Below are 27,481 nucleotides of genomic sequence, written 5' to 3'. Positions count from 1 at the left end.
ACTTCATTAACATGGTATCTATCAGCCTTCCACTGTAAAGTTCCCTTTGTAAACAACACATACTTTGTGGGGAAATATTTTGAGACAATGTAAATACCCTTTATCTCAGGAAACTTTTACAGTTATAGCATCCATTAATTATTCTTGCCTTACTTCACTATGACTATAATATCTGCCAAATTGTGATTTTCTCAATCATTTCTTTTACATTTATTAGTTGGCTTTATTTATTTACTTATGTACTTACTTGTATCAATATGGACTCAATGGTAATTTATTTAATACAACTGATTATAATCATCCCACATATTTTGATAAAATTCAATTCAAAGTATTTCCCAAATTCTCTTATGATTTCTTCTTTGACCCATGAGACTTTTAGAGAAATACTGCTTAATATGCAAATAGTTGGGAACTTTGTTGACATTTGAATGTTACTGAGTTGTAATTTAATTCTTTTGGTGTCACAGTTCACTCTTCTAAAGTGTATTGTGCTGTATTTTATGGACCAGCATATAATCTGTTTAGTGAATATCCCATCTGCATCTGAAAAGAATGTCTTTTTGTTTTGTCAGAGAGAGAGAGAGAGAGAGAGAGAGAGAGAGCGCGCGCAAGCACGCACAAGCAGGTGGAGGCAGAGGGTGAAGCAGACTGCCCACTTACCAAGGAGCCTAATGCTGAACTCAATCCCAGGACCTTGGGATAGTCACCTGAACTGAAGGCAGATGCTTAACTGACTGACCCACCCAGGCATCCCAAGATTATGCATTCTAAAGTTGTTGAATATAGGTTCAAAAAACATCAAGTCAAGTTGTTGGATAGGTTCATATATTCTGCATCCTTATGGATTTTTTATACTATTTAGTCTGTGAATTACTGCATTTGTCTATTTTATTTTTTGGTTGTCAGATCTTTTGCTTCATATATTTGAAACTCAGTTATTCTGTATATAAACATTTAGATTTGTGTCTTCCTGCTGAATTTTAACATCATGAGTATTTCTTATGTCTTCTAATACTGCCTTTGTTCTGTAATCTACTCCACTTATGCTTTGCGTATTGTATCTTTTTAAATATGTGTCATAATAACTATAAAGTGTTTCTCTTACAGACAGAATATAAGTAGGTCTTGCTTTCTATTGAGTCTGACAATCTCAGACTTAAAATTCAATCTGAGTTTTAACAGGAGTGTCTAGTTAATTTTAATTCAATATAATTACAAGTGTTTAGATTTAAATATACCGTCTTTTTCTTTTATTTTATTTTTAAAGATTTTATTTATTTGACAGAGAGAAACACAGTGAGAGAGGGAACACAAGCAGACGGAATGGGAGAAGGAGAAGCAGGCCTCCTGTCGAGCAGGTAGCCCGATGCGGGGCTTGAACCCAGGACCCTGGGATCATGACCTGAGCCAAAGGCAGACGCTTAACGACTGAGCCACCCAGGCGCCCCATCCATCTTGCTATTTTCTATTTTCATTCCTGTCCTACCCTCTTTTGTGTTGAGTATTTTAAGCACCTTTTTAAACACCTTTTTTTTTTTTTTAACTGCATATCTATTTAAGTTTTTGAGAAAATCGTCTAGGCACTACAATACACAGTATTAACTACTTATCACAGTCTGCTTAGAATTAATATCATACCACTTTCGGTGAAAGGTATGAAACTTAAAATGGTATGATTACATTTTACCACCCACATGACGTTATGATGTTACTATCATTCATTTCACATCTACCTGTTATAAACACCACAATGAATTATTATTTTGCTTTGGACAATTATTTTTTAAAGAAATTTTTACATGAGGAGAAAATACTTTTACTACTAATCCACATTTACCATTGCCAAAGCTCTTCATTCTTTTCTGTAGACCATGTTTCCATGGCCAATATTTGTTCTGCCTGAAGAATCTCCTTTAATCTTTCTTATAGAGCAGGTCTCCTGAGTTGGTGTTATCTCAGCTTTCATTTATTCAAAAGTGCTTTTATTTTACTATTTAAAGATAATTTTCACTGGATATAAAATTTTGTATTGTGAGGGTGAGTTTGTTTGTTTGTTTGTTTTGGTACATTAAAGATGCCATTATATTATCTTGTGGCATCACTTTTCTGTCGAGAAGTCAGCCATAATTCATAATAGTTGGTCCTGCTATGTCCTTTGTGTTTGTTTATTTTGTGGGTATTTTTTAGATTTTTCTCTTTATCATTGTTTTTCAGTAGTTTGGATAAGTTGTGCCAAGATGTGATGTGCCTGAGTATTGTTTTGTCTATCTGGAGTTCACTGAGCTTCCATGTATTTTAGACCACCTGATTTGGTTTTACAAATTACTGAGCCTTTATTAATTTTTATAATATTTTTCCTTCCTTTTATTAAAATTGGATGATTTCTACTGATCTGTCTTGATGTCCTTCTACAGATCCTTTATTCTACTGTCAGTCTTTTGGGGAACTACCCAGGAAATTCATTTCAGATTTTACATATTTTAGTTCTAGAATGTTTTGTGCCCCTTTAAATAATGATTTTCTTCTCTCTGCTAAGAATCCCTATATATTCAATCGTAATGCTTATCTTGTTCTTTAAAGTACTTGAACTTATTTATAACAGTTTCCCCAAAGTTTTTTTTCCTCTCCTTTCAGTATCTGGGTCCTCTCAGGATCTGTTATCATTAGCTCCTTTTCCTCTTCATTATACATCACATTTTCTTGCTTCTCACACACCTACTGTGTTACTGTGTGTTGTACATAGGGGACATTACATTTTAAAGAGTTTGGGTAATATTGTCTTTCTTTTTTAAAAAATATTTTATTTATTTATTTGACAGAGATCACAAGTAGGTAGAGAGGCAGGCAGAGAGGAGGAAGCAGACTCTTGGAGAGCAGAGAGCCCAATGCAGGGCCCAATCCCAGGACCCCGGGAACATGACCTGAGCCAAAGGCAGAGGCTTTAACCCACTGAGCCACCCAGGCGCCCTATATTGTCTTTCTTTTAAAGGATGTTGATTTTTATACTAGCAGGGTGTTAACTGGTGGAGTCTTTTGAACTTGTTCAGTTAGGTTTTGTGATTTTTAAAGGCAAATCTCTTTCAGTTTTGTACGTACTCCTGGGATATGGTCTTTATTTTCAAACATGGCATTTCTGTGGCTTCATATAAAATGCCCAGTGAGGTTGCTTCACTTTGATCCAGAATTCCACCACCTCTCAGCATTATGCAGTCTTTCCATTTATTTATTTATTTTAAGATTTTATTTATTTATTTGTGTTAATAAAGCACAAGCGGGGGAAGGGGGAGGGAGGCAGAGGGAAAAACAAGCTCTCCGTTGAGCAAGAAGCCCAACGTGGGACTTGAGTCCAGGACCCTGGGATCATGACGTGAGCCAAAGGCAGATGCTTAACTGACTGAGCCACTCAGGCGTCCCAGCAGCCTCTCCATTTAGCTCTCAGTCTCAAAGAAGTGACTCCTTAATCCCCACTCTTCACAAAGATTTTCCCATTCTGGCATGTTGCCCCACAAATTCTAGATCACTCACCATCTTTGAATTCTGAACTCCTATCTTGGCTCTCCAGGTGAGTGACATTACTGGTCTCTGCTCTGGAAATTATATAGAGAGCCATCTGTGTATTCCCTATTTTTTAAGAAGCAAAGTCTTGCAGGACGTATTGTCCAATGCCTAAATATAGTTGTCTTATATTTTGTTTAATTTTATAGTAGTTTACAGTAGGAGGGCATGTATGAAAACCAATTTGTTCATTAGCTGGGAGTGGAAAATCCTCTTTCCTTACCAGCAATATTTTAAAACAGTTGAGCCAATATTGATTAAATAATTATTCCTTTTTGCTTGGGTTTTGGTAGCAAACAACCCTGAACTACAGGGATCAATGAGAAACCAATTTTTTTTCTTTTTAAAGGACAGGAAATTGGGTGCGTAGGTGGCTCAGTCATTAAGTGGCTTTGGCTCAGGTCATGATCCCAGGGTCCTGGGATTGAGCCTGCATCAGGCTCCCTGCTCAGCAGGAAGCCTTCTTCTCCCTCTCCCACTGCCCATACTTGTGTTCCCTTTCTCCCTGTGTCTCTCCCTGTCAAATAAGTAAACATAAAATAAAAATAAAGGGCAGGAAATTAGGGAGAGACACGTAAAGTGTTAAACTTATCCAGTTCAAATGACACTCTGAAAGATACTCTTCGTGTTTCCCAAGATCTAGATGGGTTCTCAAAGAGCACACCCAAAAGTCCTAGAAGATCTATCAATGTCATGTTTGGCATACCACAGCTATCCCTAAGAAAACTATTGCTAAACATGTGGAAGTATTCTTTCATGGAGCCATGCATGAGACAGGGAAATGGGCATTGGTGTTATTTTTCTGTGATCCTTTCTATAGTCACTGTATACTTCTTTTTATTACAGATTAAGAGCTCTTAATCTGGATGAATAATACTTTAAATAAACCAAGGTTCTGTAAATCATTTTAAGCTAGATCAGGTATCATTTTGCAGTAAATTTTCTTATAGATAACTTTTGATAAAGAATAAATAAAGAAAAATAGAGAAATAAACTTTCTTACAGATAAGTTTTGGTAAAGAATAAAAGGAAAAGAATAGTTTTTTGAACCTAGTTATGGGGAGTCATCAAGTCATAAATCACTGAGCTTTGGGAAACTTCCAAATTTTTAGCTTATATAAATAATTTGGCATAAATGGAAATACTGTGAACTTTAGAGTCAAACACATCTGAATTTGACTCATAATTTTTAATTTTCCTTATAATCAGTTTTATCAACTATAAATAGGTATAATAATTATATTGCTTAGGATTATTATGAAAATTTAATAAAATTGATAAAATGGTATAATATATGTTATATATTAACATATATATTATATAATTATATAAGGCATTATCTGGTATAAGACCTTTGCAGATGCTCTAGAAAAGTTAACTGCTTTAATTTTGAGATGTAAAGATTTTGTTGCTGATAATCATAAAGCACTTGTCATGCTCTCAAGAAAGACTATAAATTTAAGAAAGCATAAACACAAATATTTTCTGCTATTATTAAAAGGAAAGATCTGCATTATTAACCTTATAAGATTAATACAATTCTTCAACTTGAAGGGCTGAAAATTATTTTTTTCACTTTTTAAAAAGTAAATTAAAGTTTAAAAAACTTAGTTTTTCTTTCTTTTTTTTGGGGGGGGGGCTTTTACTGTAACTGAAAAATAAATTCCAGTATATACAAACACAAAATTTCATTTGTCCCATTTTGGGAATAAAATTGATGATATGTCATGCTTTAAAGTAGAATTTGTGACATTTAAGGCTTAGTGATTAATAGTTCAAACATAATAGCACACTGGAGGGGGTTATCCAGAATTGGAAAGCAGCTAGTGCCAATTTTAACACTTCACTCACCTAAAAATATTCTGCAGAATTTCTGATTCCACTTACCCAGATAAGGATATATCAGAAAACTACTCTTGCTGAGAACAACTAGAACAGCTGGATAAAATAATTTTTAAAATTCTGTTTGGGGATACTGGAGAACTACCAAGACAGTGAATATTTGAAGGACCAAGATTCTAGACATAAGTAAAGCCCAGAGAGGTAAGCCTGACATTTGGTGCTGCTTTTGCTTTTCAGAGCATTTGCCAATATGTAATTGGCGGCCAAGAGGGTGAGAAACTTAACAGAAAGTAGTGTTTGAGAAGCTGAGAAACTGCACAGAGCTTTAGGTAGAGTCAATGGGCTACAAAGTTATACTTCAGGGTCTGCTAAAGGGCAGGGCTTCCAACTAGATTCCTGCAGTGCTTCACTCTTGATGTAAGTATAAAATAGAAATAAACTGGCTCTTAGACTGAAACTCATCTTCAAATAAACTCAATCCTAGAACAGATTAAGGTATCATTTAACCCCTAGCCTAACTATCTGCCAGAAGAAAAAGTAAATTCTTTCTGGAGGAAAACAACATTATACACAACCTCAAATTATCACTGTATTTTAAAAATTCTATACCCAACATTCAATAAAAAAAGAACAAAGAGATAAGACCAAAGACCCCAAAACCAGACCAAAAAGATCCACCCAAAGGACTGTAGTCAAAAGAAAAAATTAGAGGAAAAATGTAAGTAATAAGCAAATAGGAGGGAAAAATGGAATAATATAGTTAACATAATAAAGGGCAAGGGTGGTTAGATAAAAGGACATAGAATATGTGAGACAAACAGAAAAGAAAGAGGGTAGGGGAAACACAGTTGTACTATTTATAATTCAATTAAATAATCTAATTAAAAGACAAATGTGACAGTTGATTAGAAATATACAATTATATGTTGCTTATAGGAGATACAACTTAAATATAAGGAGACATGCATATATGATGTATAAAGCAAATACAAACCAAATAAAACTGTGTGTAGGTATGGTTTGAGGTGAAGCAGGTTTTAAGGCAAGAAGCATTATTAGAAAATAGAAGAATGTTTCATAATGATGAAGGCTCAATATACCAAGAAAATATGACAGTTCTAAATTGGCATGCACCTAAATACGGTCTTAAAACAAATAAAAAAGACAAGTCCACAATTACAGTGGAAAATTTTAAAACACCATTCACAGTGAGGATGTAGAAGAACTGAAAAACATAACTAACAAATCTGATCTTATATAGAACACTGCATTCAACAACTGTAAACTGTAGACTGCACATTCTCTTCAGTGCACATGGAAATCTTACCATTGACCACATAATGAGCCATAAGGGAATTTCAGTAAGATTCAAAGGGTTGAAGTAATACAGAATAGGTTAAGGGGGGGGTGTGTCTTTCTAGAAAATATTTTATTGTTTGAAATTAGGAAATACACTTTTAAGAAACCTAGAGCAAAGACGAATTCCCAACAGAAATGTTAGAAATATCTTGAGCTGAATGATAATGAAAAACAGACACATAAAATTGTCAGAATGCAATCAAAGCCATGCTTAAATGGAAATTATACCCTTGAATGCATACATTAGGAAACAAACTGAAAAATCCATGTCTTAAGCATCTATCACAAATTAGAATAAGAACAACACATTTAAACAAACTTGGAAGACTTACCCTATTGGATATAAATATTTATAAAGTAATTAAGGCAGTTTGGTATTGGAGCAAGGACAGAGTCTAGTAGAAGACCTGCACATATATGTGGGCACTTGATTGGTTTATTTTTATTGAATTATAGTTGAAATACAGTATTAAATTATTTGAAGGTGAACAACATAGTGGTTCAACAAATCTATACATTATATAATGCTTACCATGATAAGTGTAGTTACCATTTCTCAACACACAGCTATTACAATATTACTGACTATATTCCCTATGCTGTACTTTTCATCTCCCTAACTTATTTTATATGTACACGGCTGTACCTCTTAACCCCCTTCAACTACTTTGCTCATCCCCCATACCCTTCTACTTTGATGACCACATTTTGTTCTCTTTATTTATGAGCCTCTCTCTGTTTCTCTTTGCTGTCTGTTCATTTGTTTTTATTTTTAGCTTCCACATATAAGTGAAATCATATTGTATTTGTCTTTCTCTGCCTGACATTTCACTTAGCATAATACCCTCTGGGTCCATCCATGTTGTCACAAATGACAAGATTTCTTTCTTTTTTATGGCTAATATTCCATTTCGTGTGTGTGTGTGTGTGTGTGTGTGTGTGTATCACATCTTTATCCATTCATCTATGGATGGACACTTGGTTTGCTTCCATATCTTGTCTTATTGTAAATAATGTTTCAAAGAATAATGCCTGGGTGGTTCACTTGGTTGAGTGACTGCCTTCGGCTTGGGTCATGATCCCAGAGTCCTGGGATCAAGTCCCACATCAGGCTCCCGGCTCCATGGAGAGTCTGATTCTCCCTCTGACCTTCCCTCTCATGCTCTCTCACTCTGTCTCTCTCTCTCTCAAATAAATAAATAAAATCTTAAAAAAAAAATAATGTTGCAACAAACATAGGGGTGCAACATACCTTTTCAAATGAATTTTTTCATTTCCTTTGGGTAAATATCCAGTAGCAAAATTATTGGATCATATGGTATTTCTATTTTTAATTTTTTAAGGAACTTCCATACTGTTTTCCATAGTGGTTGCAGTAATTTATGTTCTCACCAACATTCTCCAGATCCTTGCAACCACTTGTTATTTTTGTTAATATTTTATTTTTAAATAATTTCTATACCCAACGTGGGGATCAAACTCACAATTCCGAAATCAAGAGTTGCACCCTCCACAGACTGAACCAGTCACATGCCCCTGCAACTTGTTATTTCTTGTCACCTTGTACTACCTATTCTGACTGGTGGGAGGTGATATCTCATTATGACTTTGATGTGCATTTCTGTGGGAACCTCATTTATGACAAAGGTGACCCTGTAAAGCAGCAAACAAAGGACAATTTTGTCAATAAATGGTCACTGGTCAACTGGATATACATATGATAAAAATCAATTTTGAGCTTTATCCTCTTACAAATCAACAGAGGTGGATTGTAGGTTTGAATGTTAACATTAAAATAATACAAATTCTGGAAGATAAAAAGAAGTTTTGGGGCACCTTGCTGGCTTAGACTATAAAGCATGCAACTCTTTTGATTTTGGGGGGGGGGGTTTGACTTTGAGCTCCATGCTGGGTGTAGAGATTACTTAAAAATAAAACTTTAGAGTTAGGAGTCAAGATGGCAGAAAAGTAGCAGGCTGAGACTACTTCAGCTACCAGGAGATGAGCTAGATAGCTTATCTAAAGATTGCAAACACCTACAAATCCAACGGCAGATCAAAGAAAAGAAGAACAGCAATTCCACAAATGGAAAATCAACCACTTTCTGAAAGGGCGCACTGAGGAGTGGGGCCCCGGGCTCTCGGCTCCTCCAGGCCGGAGATCGGGAGGCCGCCATATTCATTCCTGTCCTCCGGAACTCCACAGAGAGAGCTCAGGGAACAAAAGCTCCTGAAAGCAAACCCAAGCGGCTTACTCAGCCCAGCCCCTGGTAAGGGCGGTACAATTCCGCCTGGGGCAAAGACACTTGAGAATCACTACAACAGGCCCCTCCCCAGGAAGATCAACAAGAAATTCAGCCAACACCAAGTTCACCTACCAAGGAGTGCAGTTTCAATACCAAGGAGAGCAGAGGAATTACAAAGGAGGAGAGAGCAAAGCACGGAACTCATGGCTTTCTACCCGTGATTCTTTAGTCTTGTAGTTAATTTATTTTTTTTTTCAATTTTTTTTCTCTTCTGCTAATTTTTTTTAACTTTTACCCGTTTCTTTTTTAACATTTTTAAATAGTTTAACTAATATATATATTTTTCTTTTTTATACTTTTCTTTATTCATTTTCTTTTTATTAATTGCTTCTTTTCTTTTCTTTTTATTTTTTTTTTCTGAACCTCTTTTTATTCCCTTTCTCGCCCTCTTCCCCCACGATTTGGGGTCTCTTCTGATTTGGTTAAAGGATATTTTCTTGGGGTTGCTGCCACCCTTTTGGTATTTTACTTGCTCCTTCATTTACTCTTATCTGGACAAAATGACAAGGCGGAAAAATTCACCACACACAAAAAAGAACAAGAGGCAGTACCGAAGGCTAGGGACCTAATCAATACAGACATTGATAATATGTCAGATCTAGAGTTCAGAATGACGATTCTCAAGGTTCTAGCCAGGCTTGAAAAACGCATGGAAGATATTAGAGAAACCCTCTCGGGAAATATAAAAGCCCTTTCTGGAGAAATAAAAGAACTAAAATCTAACCAAGTTGAAATTAAAAAAAGCTATTAATGAGGTGCCATCAAAAATGGAGGCTCTCACTGCTAGGATAAATGAGGCAGAAGAAAGAATTAGCGATATAGACCAAATGACAGAGAATAAAGAAGTTGAGCAAAAGAGGGACAAACAGCTACTGGACCACAAGGGAGAATTCGAGAGATAAGTGACACCATAAGATGAAACAACATTAGAATAATTGGGATTCCAGAAGAAGAAGAAAGAGAGAGGGGAGCAGAAGGTATACTGGAGAGAATTATTGGAGAATTAACCCAATATGGCAAAGGGAAAAAGCATCAAAATCCAGGAGGTGCAGAGAATGCCCCACAAAATCAATAAGAAAAGGCCTGTCACCCAATAGTAAAATTTACAAGTTTTAGTGACAAAGAGAAAATCCTGAAAGCAGCCTGGGAAAAGAAGTCTGTAACATACAATGGTAAAAATATTAGATTGGCAGCAGACTTATCCACAGAGACCTGGCAGGCTGGAAAGAGCTGGCATGATATATTCAGAGCACTAAATGAGAAAAACGTGCAGTCAAGAATACTATATCCAGCTAGGCTATCATTGAAAATAGGAGAGATTAAAAGCTTCCAGGACAAACAAAAACTGAAAGAATTTGCAAACACCAAACCAGCTCTACAGGAAATATTGAAAGAGGTCCTCTAAGCAAAGAGAGAGCCTATAAGTGGTAGATCAGAAAGGAACAGAGACCATATACTGTAATAGTCACCTTACAGGCAATACAGTGGCACTAAATTCATATCTCTCAATAGTTACCCTGAATGTTAATGTGCCCCAATCAAAAGACACAGGGTATCAGAATGGATAAAAAAACAAAACCCATCTATATGTTGCCTACAAGGAACTCATTTTAAACCTGAAGACACCTCCTATTTAAAGTCAGGGGTGGAAAAGAAGTTACCATGCTAATGGCCATCAGAAGAAAGCAGGAGTGGCAATCCTTATATAAGATCAAACAGGTTTTAAGCCAAAGATTATAATAAGAGATGAGGAAGGAAACTATATCATACTCAAAGGGTCTGTCCAACAAGAAGATCTAACAATTTTAAATATCTATGCCCCCAACGTGGGAGCAGCCAACTATATAAACCAATGAATAACAAAATCAAAGAAACACATCAACAATAATACAATAATAGTAGGGGACTTAAACAACCCCCTCACTGAAATGGACAGGTCATCAAAGAAAAAGATCAACAAGGAAATAAAGGCCTTAAATGACACACTGGACCAGATGGACATCACAGATATATTCAGAACATTTCATCCCAAAGCAACAGAATACACGTTCTTCTCTAGTGCACATGGAGCATTCTCCAGAATAGATCACATCCTCGGTCCTAAATCAAGTCTCAGCCGGTATCAAAAGATTGGGATCATTCCCTGCATATTTTCAAACCACAATGCTCTGAAGCTAGAACTCAACCACAAGAGGAAATATGAAAAGAATCCAAATAGATGGAGACTAAATAGCATCCTCTAAAGAATGAATGGGTCAACCAGGAAATTAAAGAAGAATTGAAAAAAATCATGGAAACAAATGATAGTGAAAACACAACGGTTCAAAATCTGTGGGACACAGCAAAGGCAGTCCTGAGAGGAAAATATATAGTGGTACAAGCCTTTCTCAAGAAACAGGAAAGGTCTCAGGTACACAACCTAACCCTACATCTGAAAGAGCTGGAGAAAGAACAACAAAGAAACGCTAAACCCAGCAGGAGAAGAGAAATCATAAAGATCAGAGCAGAAATCAATGAAATAGAAACCAAAAAAACAACAGAACAAATCAACGAAACTAGGAGCTGGTTCTTTGAAAGAATTAATAAGATTGATAAACTCCTGGCCAGACTTATCAAAAAGAAAAGAGAAAGGACCTAAATAAAAAAGATCATGAATGAAAGAGGAGAGATCACAATTATAAGAACATAGTATAAGAAACTCTACACCAACAAATTTGACAATCTGGAAGAAATGGATGCATTCCTAGAAACATATAAACTACCACAACTGAACCAGGAAGAAATAGAAAGCCTGAACAGACCCATAACCAGTAAGGAGATTGAAACAGTCATCAAAAATCTCCAAAAAACAAAAGCCCATGGCCAGACAGCTTCCCAGGGGAATTCTACCAAACATTTAAAGAAGAACTAATTCCAAAAAACAGTTTTGGAAATGGAAGGAAAACTTCCAAACTCATTTTATGAGGCCAGCATCACCCTGATCCCAAAACCAGACAAGGATCTCATCAAAAAAGAGAGCTACAGACCAATATCCTTGATGAACACAGAAGCGAAAATTCTCACCAAAATACTAGCCAATAGGATTCAACAGTACATTAAAAAGATCATTCACCACGACGAAGTGGGATTCATTCCAGGGCTGCAAGGTTGGTTCAACATCCACAAATCAATCAATGTGATACAACGCATTAATAAAGAAAGAACAAGAACCATATGATATTATCAATAGATGCTGAAAACGCACTTGACAAAGTACAGCATCCCTTCCTGATCAAAACTCTTCAAAGTGTAGGGATAGAGGGCACATACCTCAATATTATTAAAGCAAGCCATTTATGAAAAACCCACCGCATTAACTCTCAATGGAGAAAAACTGAAAGCTTTTCCACTAAGGTCAGGAACACAGCAGGGATGTCCATTATCACCACTGCTATTCAATATAGTACTAGAAGTCCTAGCCTCAGCAATCAGACAACAAAAGGAAATTAAAGGCATCCAAATTGGCAACGAAGTCAAACTATCACTCTTCACAGATGATATGATACTATATGTGGAAAACCCAAAAGACTCCACTCCAAAACTGCTAGAACTTGTACAGGAATTCAGTAAAGTGTCAGGATATAAAATCAACGCACAGAAATCAGTTGCATTTCTTTACACCAACAACAAGACAGAAGAAAGAGAAGTTAAGGAGTGCATCCCATTTTCAATTGCACCCCAAACCATAAGATACCTAGGAATAAACCTAGCCAAAGAGGCAAAGAATCTATACTCAGAAAACTATAAAGTACTCATGAAAGAAATTGAGGAAGACACAAAGAAATGGAAAAATGTTCCATGCTCCTGGATTGGAAGAATAAATATTGTGAAAATGTCTATGCTACCTAAAGCAATCTACACATTTAATGCAATTCCTATCAAAGTACCATACATCTTTTTCAAAGAAATGGAACAAATAATCCTAAAATTTATATGGAACCAGAAAAGACCTCGAATAGCCAAAGGAATATTGAAAAAAAAAAAAAGCCAAAGCTGGTGGAATCATAATTCCAGACTTCAAGCTCTATTACAAAGCTGTCATCATCAAGACAGCATGGTACTGGCACAAAAACAGACAAAGAGATCAATGGAACAGAATAGAGAGCCCAGAAATAGACCCTCAACTCTATGGTCAACTAATCTTTGACAAAGCAGGAAGGAATGGCCAATGGAAAAAGACAGCCTCTTCAACAAATGGTGTTGGGAAAATTGGACAGCCACAAGCAAAAAAATGAAATTGGACTATTTCCTTACACCACACCTGAAAATAGACTCAAAATGGATGAAGGACCTCAATGTGAGAAAGGACTCCATCAAAATCCTTGAGGAGAACACAGGCAGCAACCTCTTCGACCTCAGCCGCAGCAACATCTTCCTAGGAGCATTGCCAAAGGCAAGGGAAGCAAGGGAAAAAATGAACTATTGGGATTTTATTAAGATCAAAAGCTTTTGCACAGCAAAGGAAACAGTGAACAAAACCAAAAGACAACTGACAGAATGGGAGAAGATATTTGCAAACGACATATCAGATAAAGGGCTAGTGTCCAAAATCTATAAAGAACTTAGCAAACTCAACACCCAAAGAACAAAGAATCCAATCAAGAAATGGGCAGAAGACATGAACAGACATTTCTTCAAAGAAGACATCCAGATGGCCAACAGACACATGAAAAAGTGCTCCATATCACTCGGCATCCGGGAAATACAAATCAAAACCACAGTGAGATATCACCTCACACCAGTCAGAATGGCTAAAATTAACAAGTCAGTAAATGACAGATGCTGGCGAGGATGTGGAGAAAGGGCAACCCTCCTACACTCTTGGTGGGAATGCAAGCTGGTGCAACCACTCTGGAAAACAGCATGGAGGTTCCTCAAGATGTTGAAAATAGAACTACCCTAATGACCCAGCAATAGCACTACTGGGTATTTACCCTAAAGATACAGACGTAGTGATCCGAAGGGGCATGTGCACCCAAATGTTTACAGCAGCAATGTCCACAATAGCCAAACTATGGAAAGAACCTAGATGTCCATCAACAGATGAATGGATAAAGAAGATGTGGCATATATACATAATGGAATACTATGCAGTCATCAAAAGAAATGAAATCTGGCCATTTGTGATGACGTGGATGGAATTAGAGGGTATCATGCTTAGCGAAATAAGTCAAGCAGAGAAAGACAACTATCATATGATCTCCCTGATATGAGGAAGTGGAGATGCAACATGGGGGGTTAAGGGGGTAGGAGAAGAATAAATGAAACAAGATGGGATTGGGAGGGAGACAAACCATAAGTGACTCTTAATCTCACAGAACAAACTGAGGGTTGATGGGAGGAGGGGGGTGGGGGGAAGGGGGGTGGGTTATGGATATTGGGGAGGGTATGTGGTAGTGAGTGCTGTGAAGTGTGTAAACCTCACAATTCACAGACCTGTACCCCTGGGGATAAAAAATATATATTTATTTTAAAAAATTAAAAGTTAAAAAAAAACAAACAAAATAAATAAATTTTTTAAAATAACCTTAAGAAAAAAGAATTTTTAAGATATTGAGGTAGTAAAAGATTTTTAAAACACAGCACAGTGAGCACTAACCAGCCCCTGGCAACTATCAGTTTACTCTCTATTTCTGTGAAATTAGCTTTTATTTATTTAGAATTCTGTATATAACTGATACCATACAGTATTTGTCTTTCTCTATCTGGCTTATTTTCCTTATTTTCCTTAGTGTAATGCCCTTCAGGTTCATCAATGATATAGCGAATGGCAAGATTCCCTTCATCTGTCAGTTAACACTTAGGGATTTTTATATACTTAGCTATTGTGAATAATGCTGCAATAGACATGGGCAGATACTTCTTCAAGATACTGATTTTGTTTCCTTTGGATATTTACCCAGAGATGAAACTGTTAGATCATGTAGTAGTTTTATTTTTAATTTTTTGAGGAACCTCCGTATTGTTTTTCCATAGTGGCTGCACCAATTATACTCCCACTAACAGTGAACAAGGGTTCCCTTTTCCCCACATTTTTGTCCACCATTATAATATCTTTTTTGATAAAAGACATCCTAATAGGTATGAGGTGTTAACAGATTGTGGTTTTGATTTGCATTGCCCAGGTGATTAGTGATGTTGAATACCTTTTCATGTACCTGTTGGACAACTGCATGTCTTCTTTGGAAAAATGTCTTTTCAGGTCCTTTGTTCATTTTTTAATTGAATAATTTGATTTCTTTTGTTACTGATTTCTATTAGTTCCTTATATAGTTTGGATATTAACTCCTTATCAGATATATGATTTTCAAATATTTTCTCCCATTTGTAGATTGCCTTTTCCTTATTTTGACTATTTCATTTACTGTGCAGAAGCTTTTTAGTTTGACACAGTCCATTTATTTTATTTTATTTGTAATTAAAAAATTTTTTAATTAATATATAATGTATTATTAGTTCCAGGGGTACAGGTCTGTGAATTGTCAGGCTTACACACTTCACAGCACTCACCATAAGATACCCTCCCCAGTGTCCATAACGTAACCACCCTCTTCCTACCACCCTACCCCTGGAAACCCTCACTTTGTTTTGTGAGATTAAGAGTCTCTTATGGTTTTTCTCCCTCCCAATCCCATCTTTTTTTTTTTTTTTTTTTAATGTGGGGCTTGAATCCATGACCACAAGATCAAGATCTGAGCCAAGATCAAGATAAGATGCTCAAGTGACTGAATCACCCAGACACCCCTAGTCCCACTTATATTTTAGATTTTGTGCCTTTCTTTTGTTGTCTTATAAAAACAAAACAGACACAGAAAAAGCATCGCCAAAACCAGTGTAAAAGAGCTTTTTCTTGATGTTTTCTTCTAGAAGTTTTATGGTTTCTGATCTTACATTTAAGTCTTCAATTCATTTTTAGTTAGTTTTTGTGAGTGATATAAGGTCCAGGTTCATTCTTTTGCATGCGCATAGCCAATTTGCCTACCACTACTTACTGAAAAGACTATTCTATCCTGTTGTTTGGTCTTTGTCAAAGACTAGCTGACCTGTAAATGTGGATTCATTTCTGGGCCCCTTATTCTATTCCATTTATCCATATGCCTGTTTTTATCCTACTACCATCCATAAAATAGAATACAATATAAACATTGAAGAAATGATAGACTTATGTTTACCAATATGGAAAACTATATTGCTGAATGAAAAAACTCAAGTTCTAAACAAAAAGTACAGTATACACACACAAACACACACATATTCACATAGAGGTATTTTAAAGGATGTGCATTTCTAGACTAGAAGATTTCAAGTGGATTTTACTTTTTGTCTCTATACTTTATGATATTGTTTACTTTCTATTATAGTATTATTTATTCTTACAATCAAAATATTCTATTTTCATCTAAGGTCTTGATGAATCATCTTGATTTTGCTTATAAAATATCTCCTCCTTTACATTCGTATAACTCAGGCCCTGTTTAAGGTCCTCATTACTTTTTACATAGCCATGTAATAACAATAGTTGCTCTGTCTTAACAGTAGTAACACATGATATCTGTATACTATTTACCAGTTTATAAAGTCTTTCAGTACCTTGTCCTTAGACCCAAAAACAACCTTCCAAGTAAAGAAATATGATAAAAAGCTACCTTTACTGGAGTGAATAGAGGCAGAGGTGAAAAAGTAGAGATAAAGTCAGTGAGATGAAAAAAATCGAAAAAGTGTTATAACTCCTGAACTGTGATGTCAACATGCACAGATATTGGCCAGATAGTAAAACCTTCCCTCAATACATGAAAATGCCTGTTCGATTTGACAGAACAAAATACAAAATACAGATGCTAAATAACAGAAGGTTCATACTTTTGAAGTAATTAGAAAGGTTTTCTTCATGATCAATGAAAGTGCAATTTAAATGAATAATGCAAAGCTAGAATTCAAACAACAAACTCATTCCAAAGACAAGTGACCTAAAGCCAAGAACCCATTTTAACATCTAAAGAATCAATGCTTAAACTACAAAAATGTCTTCATTGTGCAGAATATTCAAGTAAAAGAGCCTTCCAGAATTCTTTTTTTTGTTTTTAAGGTTTTGATTTGTTGTTTCTTTGATGACAGTGAAGTTTCTGTGGAACAGAATATGTTAGGCAACCAGAAGAGGAACACTACCTTCATCTGATCTTACTGTGACATTGTGGTAAAAGATCTTGTAAGAAACTGCTACAGAGCACAGAGATCTGTAAGAAACTGCCAATTTTACCGCTGTTAGCTACTAAATGGGAAGATTAAAGTATATGTGAATTTATAACCCCCTGGATCTACTTTGCCCTGTGGTTACTTTAAAAATACAAGTAAGAGCATCCATAATTTGTTACTTCATAATAAAATCTAAAGGACAAACTAAGCACATTCAAAATCTATCGTACATATTTTGCCTTATGTCCTAGATGCTGTAGCTGTACTTTAGAGGATGGATTAAAAAGACATTTAAGCTTATTAGATAGAAAGGTGTCATCCCCTCACATCAAAGAACATGAAGAGGAAAGTTCAAGAATTATAAATTCTTAGAAAACATAAAATATCCTTTGGGCCCTGGCAAGGAAAATGTCAACAAGTCAAAAGAGACTGGATGGCTATTGACCAGTTTCATGAAGGGAAAGCTGCAAGCTAAGATGGAATAATGCTTTCCCACCATGTGTCTAAGGCACAAATGACACTAATCCTTTCTAATGGTCACAAAAGCTGACAACTTACTCAGCCTTAGAACTGAAGGGACAAAATCATCTCTGGGAATGACTCACCATAAACAGGTCATGAGCACCAATGTCAACCGCTAACAGAAATGCCTTTTCAAATCTCTGGTACCTATATGGAAGGAAAGAAATGTTATATGTTAGTTGTGAACAAAACCATAAAAGGAGAGAGCTGCTAGTTTAATGTATTTATGTGTTATTGTTTTTCGTTCTTCTGATGGGGAAAAGTATTTTCAAACAGTAGGGAATTTGCCTGTTGGGATTTCTATGTGAAATGTTATTGTACTTATGAGGAACTGAGGCAAAGAGCCTATTGAGGCCTTCAATGCAACTTTCAGGGATAAGTAGAACCCAGGGCAGATGCTGCTGAGTATAGGGAAAGGCTGGCTTAGGAAATAGGTCTCTCATAATTTTTAAATGTATTGTGTTTTGTAAAAGAAAAGTATAAGGATATGGAAAATGTAGCAGGATAAAGGTAACAAATGAAATAATTACACTTTGGTGTTTCTTAGGTAGTAGGTGAGAAGTCAAATGTATTATTACAAAAGTTATATTTGTGAGTTTTGGAAAAAAAATTCTAGGCTATTCCAAAGTGACAGTAAGTTGTTTCCAAATATTTTGAAGTATTTTCTAAATATGTGAAGTAATACTTGTCTACTCTTTTTTCACAATCATACCCTCTTTCCCTGAAGTATAACTTCAATAATTCTTTATGGTGACAGTTTCACTTTATGCTAAGATACATTAATCAAATTAATTAATTAATTAACTAATTAAAGTTACCTTTACAGAAAGTTTAAGATTTTGAGAGTAAAGCATGTCACGATCACATATTTTTTGCACAGAGGTTTAGAAGGTTGTTTTTGTTATTGTTGTTGTTGTTGTTGTTGTTTGATCTGAATGCTGAGATTTATACAGATATAATTGTGAGTTTTTCTGGTTCCAGAAACAAGCAGTTAAGTATCCAAGTTGTTCCCTGTTCTCTGTTTCATATTGTGAAATATAATAGTGTAAAATAGAAATACTTCAACTAAAACATATGAGAAATATGGATATTAGTTATTAACAGATTATATAAACTTTATTAATAAAATAGTTACAGTAAGTAAAGTCCAACACAAATTAATGACTAATTGGAGATTAATCCCCAATCTCCTCCTTTGCCCTTCTTACTAGCCTCTCCAGTATTTACTTGAATTTCTTTAAACTATGGAAGATCAGAAAGTAACTATGTTTATTTTTGTTCCAGGAAGCTTACTGATTGATTCATTGTATATTCACTGGAGGTAGGATGTAAAGAGAAAGAGGACAGAGGATTATAACAAGTTGTACTACTTGTTCATTCAATCACTGCTATTTTGCATATGATCCCACTAAACTGAAAATTTTCTGGTAATAGTAATTGTCCACCTTCGAATGATCAAACAAATGGTAAGTCCTCCTCTTGCGTACCCTTCATGCCACATCTAAACGTATAAATTTCCCTTCCTTTAAACCCCCCCTTTCCTGGGACGCCTGGGTGACTCAGTTGGTTAAGCAGCTGCCTTCGGCTCAGGTCATGATCCCAGCGTCCTGGGATTGAGTCCCACATCGGGCTCCTTGCTCCGCAGGGAGCCTGCTTCTCCCTCTGACTCTGCCTTCCACTCTGTCTGCCTGTGCTCGCTCTCGCTCTCTCTCTGACAAATAAATAAATAAAATCTTAAAACAAAACAAAACAAAACAAAACAAAAAAACCCTTTCCTTCCCTTTGGAGATGCCATTCTTTTGTTTTCTAATTTCTGGCATTTCATCTTCTTAGTCTCCTTTCCTGGGTTTTTCTTCCCTCGGCCTACTCCATGAAGTTGATGTGTTATTGTACTCTTTTATTTACACTCACTCCTCTAGTCTCCCCATAATCTTACCCACTTCATGGCATTGATAATTATATCAGGAACTCACAAATCTCTAGGATCCCTATCTTTCCTGAGCCCAAAACTCTGATTTCTAGGTACCTTGAATTTAAAATGCCTAACATGTTCACTGATACATCAAGTTGGCAATCATATACAGGATAAATTAAAATTGGAGAGAGTGAAATTAAGAGGGGCAAGATAGGATGTATCTTCCTTCTAGGTGAGAGGTAATGAAGGGCACTATGGTTAAATGAAAGAATAGGGGTTGGCATCTGGTGGCATGATCAACCAGAAATACCAAAGGGAGCTCCCAACTACACTGCCTATAAAACACACATTAAAGTACATCACAGAATTCTAAAAAAATAAAATCTCTCCAAGGGCCCCCTAGCCTCAATCAAAAAATAGTAACCAAATTAAATCCCTTCATTAAAACGAGTAAAGATTCCTGAACAGGAAGCAAATACTGGGGGGCAGGGAGAGGTACTACTCCTCTAAGGGCCATCACATTCAAGTGACTGAGCCCTGAATACGTCTCAAGGTAAAGGTGCCAAACCCAAGACTTCTGATTAAGCTAGGAGTTAAAATATTCCCAGGATATAGTGCACCTAACTTTGGCATTAAAAAAAAATTCATGTCTGGATTAAAGCAGTTTTTTTAAAGTAGGCTCTGTGACCCCAAGACCTACAGTCCCATAATCTACCAACTGAACCAGCCAGGCACCCCTGGATTAAAGCATCTTTTATAGAAATCCCCAGGATTACCATCAATTAGAATAAAACAAATAGGAGTTCACAATAAAGAACTACCAAATGCAGAGGTGCCTAGATGGCTCAGTTGGTTATGTGTCTGATTCTCAGGTCATGATCTCAGGTCATGAGATGGAGCCCTGCATCGGATTCCCTACAGGGAGTCTTCTTGGGATTCTCTTTCTATCCTTCTGCCCTTCTCCCTGCTTGTATGCTCTCTCTAAAATAAGTAAATCTTAAAAAAATAAAAAAACAAAAACCACCAAATGCATAGGAAAACAAGCTACTATGATGGAAAATAATTTCACAGGTTGTTTTTCCTTGTGGTATCTTATAGTTCATATATGCTTTCTTTATCCCTTTTTAAAACTTTTTTAAATTTAAATTCAATTTAATTAATACATACTGTATTATTAGTTTCAGAGGTAGAATTCAGTCATTCATCACTTTCATATGACACCCAGTGCTCATTACTTCAAATGCCCTCCTTAATGTCCATCACCCAGTTACTCTACCCTCCCACAGACCTCCCCACTAACAACCCTCAGTTTGTTCCCTATAGTTAAGAGTCTCCTATGGTTTACCTCCCTGTTTTCCTTTAATTTTTTCCTTCCTCTCCCCTAGGTTGATCTGTTTTGTTTCTTCAATTCCACATATGAGTGAGATAATATAATTGTCTTACCTCTGACTTATTTCACATAGCATTTCACTTATTCACTATGCATTGGGATATTAACCTTTTATCATCTATATGATTTACAAATACTTTCACTCATTCACTAGGCTGCCCTTTTGTCCTGTTGATGCTTTCCTTTGCTGTACAGAAGCTTTTTATTTTGGTGTAGTCCTAATAGTTTAACTTTTACTTCTCTTGCCTAAGGAGACATATGTACAATGCTGTTTCTACAGCTTATGTTGACAAATTTTACTATCTATGTTCACTTCAAGGAATTTTGTGGATTCAGGTCTCACATTTAAGTCTTTAATCCACTTTATTTTTTGTGTATGGTCTAAGAAAGTCGTCCAGTTTCATTCTGCTGCATGTTGCTATTCAGTTTTCCTCGTACCCTTTGTTGAAGAGACCGTCTTTTCCCCATTGTACATTCTTGTCTCCTTTGTTGTAGATTAATTGACCATAGAAGTGTAGGTTTATTTCTGGGCTGTTTATTCTGTTCCATGGATCTATGTGCCTATTTTTGTGCCAGTACCATACTCTTTTGATTGCTACAGCTTTGTAGTATATCTGAAATCTGGGACTGTGGTACCTCCAGCTTTGTTCTTCTTTCTCAAAATTGCTTTGGCTATTCAGCTTATTTTGTGGTTCCATACAAATGCAAGGATTATTTGTTCTAGTTCTATGAATAGTACCATTGGAATTTTGATAAGGATTGCATGAAATGTGCAGATTGCTTTGGGTAGTATGAACATTTTAACAATATTGGTTCTTCTACTCCATAAGCATAAAATATCTTTCCATTTGTTCTATTTGCTTAATTTCTTTGATAAGTGTTTTATAGTTTTCAAGGTACAGGTCTTTCACCTCCTTGGTTAAGTTTATTTCTAGGTATTTTATTCTTTTTGGTGCAAATGTAAATTTTTTTTTCTTAATTTCCCTTTCTGCTACTTCACAATTAGTGTATAGAAATGTTACAGATTTTTGTATATGAATTTTTTATCCTGTAACTTTGCTGAATTCCTTTATCAGATCTAATAGTTATTTGGTGGTCTTTAATGTTTTCTATATTTGTTACCATGTTGTCTGCAAATAGTGAAGTTTTACTTCTTCCTTATCCATTTGGATACCTTTTATTTCCTTTCTTGTCTGACTGCTGCAGCTAGGACTTCGAGTACTAGGTTGAAAAAAGTGGTGAGAATGGACATTCTTATCTTGTTCCTGATGTCAGAGAAACATATATGAAAAACCCACAACTAATATAATGAGTTGAGTTTTCTTCTAAGATCAGGTGTAGAATTCTTTTTTATGGTTTTTGATTTTATGGTTTCTGGTTTTTCTCATACATTTTAAATGCCATCCCACCACTTTCTGACCTCTAGGTTTCTAATGAAAAATAAGCTGTTAATATTACTGACGATCCTGTCTACAAGATAAGTTGCTTTCTGCTTTGCACTTTCAAGATTCTCTTTTTGGCTTCTGAAATTTGATTATAATGTGTTTTGATGTGGATCTTGCTGAACTGATTCTATTTGAATTTCATCGTGTTTCTTGGATATGTAGATTTATGCAGAATGCCATAATGCCTGTACCCCAGAAGTTGCTCAGGTTCTTCTAATTTTTCTTCATTCTTTTTTTTTCCTCTGCTCCTCTAACTGTCCTATTTTACAGATTCTTCTGCCTGCTCAAATCTGTTGAGCCAATCTAGTGAATTTTTCATTTCAGCTATTATATTTTACAGATGAAATTTTTCTATTTAATTCCTTTCTATAATTTTGGTCTCTTTATTGCATTCTCTGACTGGTAAGACATCATCCTTCTGGTTCATTGTCTATGGTTTCCTTTAGCTCTTTGAGTTCATTTAAGCTCATAGTTCATATAAAGTCATTGTCTAAAAGCCCAAAGCTTGGGCTTCCCATGGGATGCTGCTGACTTTATTTTTTCTTCCTGTGAATGGGCCATACTTGCCTGCTTCTTTGTATGCCTTTCCATATATATTTTCTGAAATTAGACATTTTGAATATCATAATGTGATAACTCTGGAAATTAGACTCTTCCCCTCTCTAGGTTTTTCTGTGTTATTGAGAGCCCTCATCCAGTTGTTTATTGACATTCCCAAACTGTATTTGCAAGGCCTATATTCTTTGTCATGTGTGATCACCAAAGCCTGTTTCATTATCTCAGCAATCAGCCAGATATTTTTAAAAGGGAGTTGGGGAAAATTGGAAGGGGAGGTGAACCATGAGAGACTATGGACTCTGAAAAACAATCTGAGGGTTCTGAAGGGGCGGGGGGTGGGAGGTCGGGGTACCAGGTGGTGGGTATTATAGAGGGCACGGATTGCATGGAGCACTGGGTATGGTGCAAAAATAATGAATACTGTTATGCTGAAAATAAATAAAAATAAATTAAAAAAAAACCCAAAAAGCAAAAGCAAAAACTCCTGACAGATGACCAGATAGAACTTTTTAAAAAAATCCTGAAGCAACAAACAACTCTCCCAGTCTTTGTAGATTGGCTTGGAGTTAGGACACTCCATTGCTTAGCCAAATTACCTACATACAATTCTGTCTTAGCCTTTCCTGCTTGCTTATGCAGAGCCCAAGGTCTTCCTTGAGACTTAGGTCCAGAGGTTCAGGTCTTACTGAGCATGTAACCAGTTTTAGGCACATGTCTTGTACCTGTGATTCCGTGGTATATATGGTAGCCCTCCAAGGACTTTATGCCCCAAATATTTTCTCCTCAGTCTTCTCTTTCCCAGATCTGTTGGTCCAACTGCTGTTTTCCCCATTCTCCATCTCTTGCCTGAGACAGCTATGCATGTTATATGTCTTTAAATGCTTTTCACATGTGTGAATATTTTTGTCAGAGATGCTGTTCTGGCCAGTTGGAGGCAAAACAAAACCAAGCCTCTGCACTGGTCCCTCTGGAAACCAAAGACTGGTCAAAATGCAAAATGCATAACCACAGTGTTTGAGAACAAGGTCCATCATGGCCATTTGGCATCAGCTAGGTAACACCAGAAATGCTGACCACTGTCTTCATGGCCACTGTCATACTGGGGAATGGAGGACAGCAGATAAACAAAAATGCCTTTTGAATTTCTGAGTATCAGCACAATATTTAACAACCACTGTCTTTATTAAGTATTCTGATTGTTATAAGTTTTTTTTTTTTTTTTTTTTTTTAAAGATTTTATTTATTTGACAGAGAGAAATCACAAGTAGACGGAGAGGCAGGCAGAGAGAGAGAGGGAAGCAGGCTCCCCGCTGAGCAGAGAGCCCGATGCGGGACTCGATCCCAGGACCCTGAGATCATGACCTGAGCCGAAGGCAGCGGCTTAACCCACTGAGCCACCCAGGCGCCCCATCTGATTGTTATAAGTTTTTAAATTAGATTCTAGAGTTTAAGTTAATTCTGCCAGTTTTGTTTGCTTAATGATTGCTTCAGTGGAAGGACTGATTCTTGGAGCTCCCTACTCTGCTGTTTTCATGTCATCTCTCCCACTTCTATTTATAGAACTCAATGTGGCACTCATGAGAATATCTCTCTCAGATCTCCTACTGCAGGAAGTATAACTGACTGACAGCCCCAGCTGCTGCATTTTGAAATGTATCATTGTGTTTTCCCATTAAGGCTACACTTTCCACAAGCTGCTCCTGGGTAATGACTGTGGGCAGCTGAGATATTAAGTTGAGATCCTGAGATACCATTCCTGAGTGACATGGGATTCTTCAGATGGGCAACATGCTTGATGACTTCTGAACTCAGAAAGCCTTAGAACTTTCTTTAGAACTGTTCTGTGGTGTACTTTGGTGGGTGGTGGAGGATGTGGATAGGCAATACTTACTAAATAGACAATGGAATAGGCTAAGTATAAGGCACATAACTAGAGGTGCCTCCACAGGGTGCGGCCCACCGTCTCTTCTGGCCAACAAGGCGCCAATTTCACAGTTTCGGTTCCTGAAACCTATGGCACTTCCTCCTCTCGCCCCATCTTATTGGCTCTTCCCCCTCTGTCCTCACTTCCCTTCTGCTGCTCTATATAAGGTGTGCCCCCGCACAATAAAATGAGATCCTGCTTCGACAGATCCCCCGAGCCTGGTGTCGTCCGTTGGTGCGTCCGGGTTCGCGACAATCGCCATCCCGCTCAGCCCCGGGAAGGGGCCTCCGGCTGGTCCGGTCGCCTCCACCCCTCCGAGGGAACCCCAACAGCTAATTATTACTAAGTTATATTTATGCCCTAAGGAAGCATAATTAGAGACTGAGTACTCTTTTCTTTCCATTTCTTTCCTTTTTCTGAGTGTTATTTTCTAAAAGTTACTAGCCAGGGAGCCACTTTACTAGCTTACAGAGGTCCTTATCTTCTACAATTGAAAAGCAGACACAGCTGACAGATGGGAGACCTAACTGTTAGAGTCATAGAATTCCAGAGACATTTGGAGGTACCACCAAGGCAGGGAAGTCTACTTTTGGGCCAATGCCCTGTTTAAAAACACATGGGATCCTGATATCTGGGATGGGTACATGTGGATATATGCCTTTGAGAGTGTTGACAGTGCAGTCCCCTGAATCTGAGCTAGCAATTCCTCTACAGTAGAAGATTCTGTAGAGAACTCTCCCCACAACCCAACAAATATTCCCTACCCTCAGGAAATGCTCCTACCCTTCTCCTGGATGCTAGCCTGATAACTGGGGTTAAAACTCAGCACAGTCCAGGTGGGGACATGATAGATATGATAAATTAGGAGACCACACACTTAAAGAGTTGCAAGATTTAGTCAGCATGTGCCAGTAAAAACACAGGATGTGGAATGGAAGATAGGATAAATAAGAATTCATTAATGTGGGGAGCACTGTTTCAGGATATGGAATTTAACATCCTATCAAGGACTCCAGGCTGCTGGGATAAATTGCTAGTGGAATGGCTTTTAAAAGCTTGGGGAAAAAACCAACCACAACAACCCACAATGGCCAGTACTCAATGAAGTGGAAATGCCTGGAGATGGCAAACAGTCCAAAGAGACAGAAATTAGATAGTAGTAAGGGAGAGGATGAATACTACTTGCAGCCATGAGATGCAATTCAGTGACAACGGATATAGTTTTATCTTACTAACTTCCCTTTTATATCTCCAGTTTCCAGTAGTTGCTCTCTGGACCTATGTGAAAAAGAGATCTGTACATTGGTATTCATGAGAATGCACCTCTGAGACCTCTGACTTCAGGAAACAAAATAGGTAAATAGCTTTGGCTATTGTGATGTGAAATATATCACTGCACCTACACTGAGGCTATATTCCTGCAAGCTGTACCCAGCCAATGAATGAAGCAGGGATTCACAGGCAGGTCCATTCCTGGGAGACATGGACCTGTCTAGTCATTGTCTTTTGCCTAGCCTGTGGAGTCTCACTCTATGCATTAATTAATTATCACAGCTGACTGAAGAAGGCCTCAGAAATATCTTCAATAAATATCATAACCCCACCAACAACAATAGCAAAGTATCATTTATTGATATCTACTCTATACTAGTTACTATTCTAAGTACTTTCTATGTATTAACTGATGTAATCTTCATAACAACCCTATCGGATTGGTACTATTGTTATATTCCAATTAATAATGAGAAAACTCAAGCACAGAGAGGTTAAGTAAAAGTTGCCATACAAAATATAGAATACCCAGCTAAATTTGAATTTCAGATAATGAATAATTTTTTATTTTTTAAAGCACCTGTTTATTTGAGAGAGAGAGAGAGAGAGAGGGAGAGAGAAGGAGCAGGGGGCAGGGGCAAAGGGAGAGGGAGCAGCAGACTCCCCACTGAGTAGGGAGCCTAGGGCTTGATCCTAGGACCCTGGGATCATGACCTGAGCTGAAGGCAGATGCTTAACCAACTGAGCCACCCAGGTGCCCTGAATAATTCTTTAGTGTCCATATCCCATACAATATTTGGGACTTATCTATACTAGATAATTTTATATTACCTGAAATTCACGATTAACTGGGCATCTTTTATTTTTATTTGCTAAATAAGACTGGCAACATTAAACCTGCTCAAGGTCCCATTTCTACTTGTATAGCAATCTGGCTCCAAAACTTAAACCCTCTTCCATAACACCACTCTAATACCAATAGAAGAGAATGAACTATGTGCTACAGGCTTATAGGTCTTTTTTTTTTTTTTTTTTTTTTTAGATCAGGTCTGTGGTTCTTGGGTTTCTGAGTTCCGGATCAGAAATGTCATGTGGTGAGAGGAATAAGATGAAGGAGGAGCAGGAGACCTAAATTTCGTCGGATCTCAGAAATTCAACT

The 27,481-nt window shown here is 36.8% G+C and overlaps 1 protein-coding gene across 5 annotated transcripts in view; it reads right to left on the bottom strand.

The window, feature by feature from the left end:
• Positions 1-27,481, bottom strand: part of WDPCP (WD repeat containing planar cell polarity effector) — a 487,280-nt gene that overhangs the window by 200,583 nt on the left and 259,216 nt on the right. For all 5 annotated transcript variants that reach the window (XM_059405982.1, XM_059405983.1, XM_059405981.1 and 2 more), the window contains one exon: positions 17,902-17,965. In XM_059405982.1, coding sequence (XP_059261965.1) covers positions 17,902-17,965 — 64 coding nt within the window. The remainder of the gene's footprint in view (positions 1-17,901; positions 17,966-27,481) is intronic.

This window comes from Mustela nigripes, chromosome 7 (assembly GCF_022355385.1).
Source record: "Mustela nigripes isolate SB6536 chromosome 7, MUSNIG.SB6536, whole genome shotgun sequence".
Lineage (NCBI taxonomy): Eukaryota > Metazoa > Chordata > Mammalia > Carnivora > Mustelidae > Mustela > Mustela nigripes.
The sequence above is the reverse complement of the archived record's forward strand: the minus strand, read 5'-3'. Positions and strand labels throughout refer to the sequence as shown.